The following is a 6,885-nucleotide window of genomic DNA, read 5'->3' as shown; positions in this document are numbered from 1 at the left end:
GCTGCACAATGTTTACTGGTGCACAGTGTTTATGGATGTGAATCACACTTTTACTCCATAAAAAAACAAAACACACCAAATCCATCCCATGAGCAATGTTCACCTCCAGGCTCTTGGTCAGAGGGGACAGGGGATTACATAACAAGGTTTTACAGATGGGCACAGATTAAAGGAAAAAACCTGAAGGGGTCACTGAAGAATGATGGCCACACACTCGCCAGATCTTCATTCATCAAGGACCAACATGTCAGAGTTGTGCATTTGCACTTTCCACTGCAATTTACTATTTTATGTCTTGCTGTGAATGACGTTGTTTATTGTGCAGCTGAGAAACTGAATTTCCTTCGGGATAAATAAAGTATTTATCTATCTATCTGACTACAGTGTCCACCATCAACAAAACATCAAGAGAGGGAATTTTTTTGGATGAATTGTGTTCATACACCATGTGAACAAGGCAGCATGTGGTGGCTCAACACCTGATACTGAGGCACTTTTAGTTTAGTCTTTCATCTAAGTTGTCACCTGTCTGTATGTTGAGTGTATGTTGCTAGTAGTGTTTGTGTTCTGCATATTACATTAGCTGATTTGAAGAACGTAGAACTGATCCATACCTGTGACTTTACAGTATCTGAGGTTTTCTCACAAAATTCCTTTTGCACATTTAACAAAAAGTTGCATCACTGGATCTCTAGCTCCCTCTGTTGTCCTCCTACCAGCATAACACTTCACTAGTGAAGGATTTAGTAGCTCAGTAAAGCTCTTATGTTGACCTACAGTAGGATATATGTTCTGTTGCACACTCATTAAAAAACAATTGGAAGAACATGAGACTGCGTCATTGTTAATGTGGTTAATATACGTTTCATTTCATAATTTGTCAATAATGGCCTTTTGTTTTCATTTCATTATACATTGGCTGAGTTCTTACTGGATAATCCCATCCTGATTTTGTGGTAATGACAGGGTCCTACTTCTCATCTCCTGCATTATTACTAATTAGTGAATTAATAAAAAGTGTAATTCTGTCTCCTCGTGTCCCCACGGTATAGCAACTAAATAAGAACACAGACATTGAATAGAATTTACATCCTTTATTCTTATATGAATATAATACTAGTCAATATTTGACACTTATAATTGAAAATAGGTTTTTGCCTTTTTACAATTTAAAGTGCAGTGCTATATATACAAACTGAAAAGCTGTTATCAAATGTGATGTATCCTTGGATGTTAGCTGGGTGAAATTTTAAAGGGCAGATCCACACAGAATGACAGAGGGCAAAAAAAATAATACATACAGCTCTTTATGGGCTCTAATGGTCACATATGTTGCACTTGTCCACGTCCACGTCCTGATAAGTGATGTCACAGTAGGTGTCCTCCATCACCTGTCTGACTGGGATGTGGTCAGAAAAGCATCACAGTCACAGTTTTCATTCTTATGAGTAAATGTGTTATTAAATTGATATGAAAATGTAAGAGATTCTCACTTGGTCGGTTTAAACCAATGAAGAGCTCAGTAAACATTAGTGAAAAAAGTGTGCACCCTGTGAACTATTGGAAGAAGTGTTTTATTGCTCCATGTCATTGTCATTCTGCAGAGTTTTCATTGCCAGGCCCCACAGAGTCACGCTGGAGATGAACTGGCCCTCGTTGGACCTGTAGGAGCCACCGGTGGGCCTGCTGCTAGAGGATGATGTGAATGAACTGCACTGACTGTCTGAGGGAGGCAGGTAGGGCCTCCCCACCAGACCTCTGCCCATCTCCACCGACATATTCCCATTCTCCACATAGGGGCCGTACACAGCCTCCTGAGGTAGGTGGGGTTTGGCCAGCTTCATGTGGTCGCTTCTCTCCTGGTGGTTGGAGGAGAGGAGGTGATGTGGAACCAGCGAGCGCAGCTCTGGGAGAGGTGTGGGGGTGGAAGCTGGACTGAGGTGCATGCTGGGGGAAGGAGTCTCTATATGCGGTGGCTGTGGTGGTGAAGGAGTAGGTGGCGAGGGCTTGTCCAGCCCTGTGTGGGGTATCATGGTGGAGTAACTCTGCTCACCGGTGGAGGCAGGAGGTTTACTGTGGCTGACGGCTTTATGAAACGAGGCTGCTCCCTCTGAGCTGCCCGTCTGCTCGGAGCTGTCGGTGACCGGGCTGTCGGCTGGAGCCCCTTTGCAGTGCATGTTGCTGTGTCTCCTCAACATGGCAGAACGGGTGAAGCTTTTACCGCAGCCGTTACAGACGTAGGGTTTCTCACCGGTGTGGGATCGTATGTGACGCTGTAGGTCCCCCGAGCCAATAAAGCACTTCCCTGTGTTCATTAAAGATACACACTGAGTTTAAACACTGTGCATGTGTTAGAAAATTTACTTTTTAGTAAAGAGTGGGTGACGAACGTACAGTGCGAGTTTAATGCTAAAACACTGTTATGTTTTCACTTTTGTTCCTTTTTGCAGGTAAAAAGAAATGTCATCAATGTCAGGTGGTGTCAAGACTGGTCCCTTATAATATAGATGTGTTTGGCATGTTAATATTTTAACGTTTACATGCAAATTTTCACTTGGTGATATAATTTCAGGTTGTTTTGTTCCCTTTCATACATTTTAGGCATAGTTGAACAGTTCACTGATAGTATTGGTAACAAAGGTAATTTTGTGTGCAATTATTGTGACACTGAATTTCTGTACCATTTAAGGTGTTAAGTTTTATAAATCATGGTAAACGCAGTAGACAAAGCCGTTACTTGTGCACTTTATCTCCGCGAACAAAACTCTTACGGTCCCCCTACCTGTGGAATGTGTTTGTCAATATGTTCTTCATTGTCATAGTTGCCTTTTTTGTCTTTTTGTGTTGTCTACATTATTATGTGTACTGTTATTGAACTGTTTTTATGTTTATGGGACTCCGGACGGAAACTAGCACCTTGCTATAATGCAATACACTGTCCCATTCAAATAAAACAAAATAAGTTAAGTAAAGTAAAGTTATATTAATCCTAAACAGGCAAAACTTAAAGCAGTTTTCGTTTTGCACCCGTCTCGAATTTTTATTATTAAATATAATATATGGTTATAAATGTAGCTGTCTCTACTGAATCTACAAAACGGCAAAACAGACTCAGACTGCTCCTTACCACAGGTGGCACAGCTGTGTGGTTTTTCTCCAGCGTGGCGAGCCTTGTGCTTCAGAAGTTTTCTGTGCGTGTTGAAAGATTTTCCACACTGGTCACAGGTGAAGGTCTTGTCCGTGGCATGAGTCCTCTTGTGCTCCTTCAGATTGCTCAGGTTGTTAAATCCTTGGCGATAAACATGTACAGAGAGTGACACATTAATGTCATGAGCACAAAATGTCAAAATCACAATTTTCTGGACTGAATCTCTGTAAATTCTACAAACTAGTTTTGACTATGCAGAAATATTTATGTGCTGTGTAACGAGGACTATTTATTGTGCTGAGATCAGATGTGTCACGTACCTCGACCACATATATCACACAGATGTGGCTTCTCTCCCGTGTGGACCACTTTGTGACGATGGACATCTCCTGATGCTGTAAAGCTGGAAACCACAGATGAATATTAAAATAAATATATTAATAACAGATTCCGTTTAGTCAGGGGAGGAAATGGGGGGAGAAATTATTAATAAACGAAGACATGGCATTAAATATTGGAGATACTTCACCTTTTACCACATAACTCACAGATGTACGGCTTCTCTCCTGAGTGTCGACGCAAATGGGTCTGTAAATTTCCAGCCTGTAAAAAAAAAAAGAAAAAAGAGAGAGAATCACTTACATATTCTTTTATAATCTGACAACCCAACAACAGCTTTACCAAATCAGAATAATACTGTACTGGACTGTACCTGTGAGAAGTTTCTCCCACAAACATTACACTGAAAGGGCTTCTCACCTTTAACAAGAAAGTAAAAATTCAGGTCTGATAGGATCATTACAATTAATCCTACAAAATCATCAGTTCAGCTTCAGTGTATTATTGTGTATAACGGGTTATTATAAGGTAATTACAACATACCGGTATGTGAGCGCTTGTGCAGCTCCAGGTTGCTCGGGTGTTTGAAAATCTTCCCGCACGCATCACAGCAGTACTGCTTGTGTCCTGTCTGCTGCTGTGGCTCTGGCGCCGTCTGCAGAGTCTCTTCCTCTTGGGTCACGGGAGGAGGACTGGGATGTTGTACATCCGTCACCGTCTCAGGAACCTTCTCCCCACCTGCAGTAACGCTGTCGACGGGAACTTCTCGAGTTTCAGCCTGAACCAAAGCCTCCTCTTGATGATGACTCTCTTTGGCACAGCTGAGGACGGGCTCGCTGACAGATTCAGCGCACATCTCTTCCAAAGCCTTCTGAGACCTCAGGTAGTTGTATTTTTTCAGGTACACGGCCTTCTTCGGGCGAACCGGTCTGTTGAGCATGGAGTCTGCCGAGTCAGCGTTGGGAGTATTTAAGTTTTCCGAGGGTGTTAAAGAGGAGACCGGGTTCTTTTCCACAGCCGCTGATGTGCTGGGAGGATTCGGCTGGACTGTGTTTCCTGAGCAGACAGGTGTGTTGCTCCCTCCCTGGTTGACCCCGAGCTGACACTGCTGTTCTTCCACTAACACCAAAGGACCTGGACCTTGATTTAAAGCTGCACTATTGGTCTGCATTGCACTTTGTTTGAAGTACTGCTTGCTGTAGAAGTTACGGAGCTTGTAGCCATGGACCAACTGTTTTTCCACGGGTGCCTGAGTGCTGCTAGATGTGTCACAGTTATTAGAGCTGTTATTCGGCACAGACACCTGCACCCTTTTGGTATGGTCCATGTCGTTGCCGAGGCTGGGTCTCTGAGCGTCAGAGGGACAATGGAGGTCGACATCATGAGGAAGACTGCTACCCAAGAGGCAGTCGTGCTCAGAGCTCAGCATACCCGGGAGAGAAAACGAGGGGATCTCCACTGGTGGAGGACAAGGCTTGAGGAAAGTATTACACATGCTCTGCACATTTGGAACCTGCAAGCACTGAGCGATGTCCAGCAGCGCTTGTACATTATCCTGGTTGATGTCGAGGTGGGAGGTGTACATGTAGTCCAATATTTGCCCGATGCCACCAACATCTTGGATAACCAAGTTAAACACCTCGTTCTTCTGACTTGGTGAGTTTTGGAACAAAGACCTGAAAAGAAATGGAGTGAAGGTTCACTCAAAATTCACAAATATGCCATTAGATTAAAGGGATAGTTCACCCAAAATTCAAATTTCACTCATTATCTACTCACCCTCATGTCGACTAAGGGCTGGGAGAATTTTCAGAGTCCTCCGTGCCTTCTCGGAGTTACGGGGGGGGTCCGCGCAGCAGTATTTGTCCATATAATGGTTGTGAATGGTGCTCACTTTTCTACGTCCAAAAAGACAAACTAAAAAACAAATACCTCCATACTGCTCGTCTGTAATGTCCCTCTTGTATTGAAGCCCCGACATGAGAAATTGTTCCGAAAAAAATTTAATAAGTCTATATTTTAAGCTTGTTTGTAGCGGAAGCTCCCAGTGTCTCAGTTCACTGCTCTTCCTGTGTCAGTGCATTTGCACTGAGGCGATTTGCACTGACCAGCGGCGACGCACAATTTCTCATGTCGGGGCTTCAATACAAGAGGGACATTACAGACGAGCAGTATGGAGGTATTTGGATGTTTTTTGGTGTGTCTTTTTGGACGAAGAAAAGTGAGCACCATTCACAACCATTATATAGACAAATACTGCTGCGCGGACCCCCCTGTAACTCCGAGAAGGCACGGAGGACTCTGAAAATTCTCCCAGCCATTAGTGGACATGAGGGTGAGTAGATAATGAGTGAAATTTGAATTTTGGGTGAACTATCCCTTTAAATATATAAAGTTATGTATGTGAAGGTACCTGAAGTAGGAGCTGAAAGCAGCCAGGACATTTTTGTGGGCTTTGAAGCAGACACCTTTGACCACCAGCATGCAGTCACACAGCAGCCCCTGAATCCTCTGCTCCTGCAGCTGCTGCAGGAGGTAGGAGCTGTGGCTGGACAGGGTGTCCATGGTCACTCAGCTGCTGAACCACTCAGCTCCAACTTCTCCATCTAAAGACTAAAGAAGAGGAAAAAATACATGTCACTTATGAAGGAGTTAATTCTACGTGTGCCACTCTGTGAAGTGTAATCAAATTAAGAGTGGTGCAATCAAGTGCTGACAACATGTTTCAAATGGTAATATCACTGGTGTATTATTCAGATACATAATTCAACAACCGCGCAGAATCCAGTGTCTGTGCTGCGAGACCACCCATGCAAAAATTGGACATTTGCTAACGAGTGAGCTACAAAGCTAAGCTAACCGACCACAGGTCTGCGGACCGGCGCAGCGTCGGAGAACAACAAACTGGAAGTCACGAAAATATTTGGTCCCGTGTCGTTAGCGATAAAGAGAAGTTAAAAACCTGCATCAAATGTTTCCACCTTTCATTTGGATGATCGGTCACTTTTTCGAGTGCGACAACTGCTGCGTCACATCCTGGTGCAGCTTCTATCACGGTCCGCCGAAACAGGGACGGAAGAAAGATTTCCTAATCACCAAAGATATAAACCGTCTTTGTAATCACCACGGGGGTGAAGTTGACATGATGAAAGTCGTACAAGAGTTTTCAATGTTAAAAAGCGAAACGTTTTCACAATAATTTGCTTCATTCTGGTTTACAGATATTCGAAATGGACATGTATGTTATTCTTTTTCATGATCTTGTAAAAGCTATAAACATTAAAACAAGTGAGAGAAACTCAAAAAATCTCAAACAGGTACATTAAATATTTGAAATGACCAATCTCCCCAAAAGCAAAAGAGGTACTATTTAAAATTGTTCAATCAATGCGTATTAT

General features: G+C 43.1%; 1 protein-coding gene across 2 annotated transcripts; it reads right to left on the bottom strand.

Annotated features, from left to right (window-relative positions):
- Positions 1-1,079: 1,079 nt before the first annotated feature.
- On the bottom strand, positions 1,080-6,554 carry zbtb49 (zinc finger and BTB domain containing 49). 2 transcript variants are annotated; one of them, XM_085776108.1, is made up of 8 exons: positions 6,469-6,554; positions 5,901-6,100; positions 4,031-5,163; positions 3,861-3,907; positions 3,678-3,751; positions 3,469-3,551; positions 3,128-3,289; positions 1,080-2,305 (listed from the first exon to the last, which is right to left on the bottom strand). In XM_085776108.1, the coding sequence occupies exons 2-8, from the start codon at positions 6,050-6,052 to the stop codon at positions 1,575-1,577; spliced, it is 2,382 nt and encodes a 793-aa protein (XP_085632234.1). In that variant the 5' UTR covers positions 6,053-6,100; positions 6,469-6,554; the 3' UTR covers positions 1,080-1,574. The 2 variants fall into 2 exon arrangements, with proteins under 2 accessions (XP_085632234.1, XP_085632235.1); XM_085776109.1 differs by having other exon boundaries at positions 6,450-6,539.
- Between the last annotated feature and the right edge of the window lie 331 nt (positions 6,555-6,885).

This window comes from Trachurus japonicus, chromosome 5 (assembly GCF_045865225.1).
Source record: "Trachurus japonicus isolate A0001 chromosome 5, Traja_1.0".
In the NCBI taxonomy this organism is placed as follows: domain Eukaryota; kingdom Metazoa; phylum Chordata; class Actinopteri; order Carangiformes; family Carangidae; genus Trachurus; species Trachurus japonicus.
This window is presented reverse-complemented; position numbering and strand designations above follow the sequence as displayed.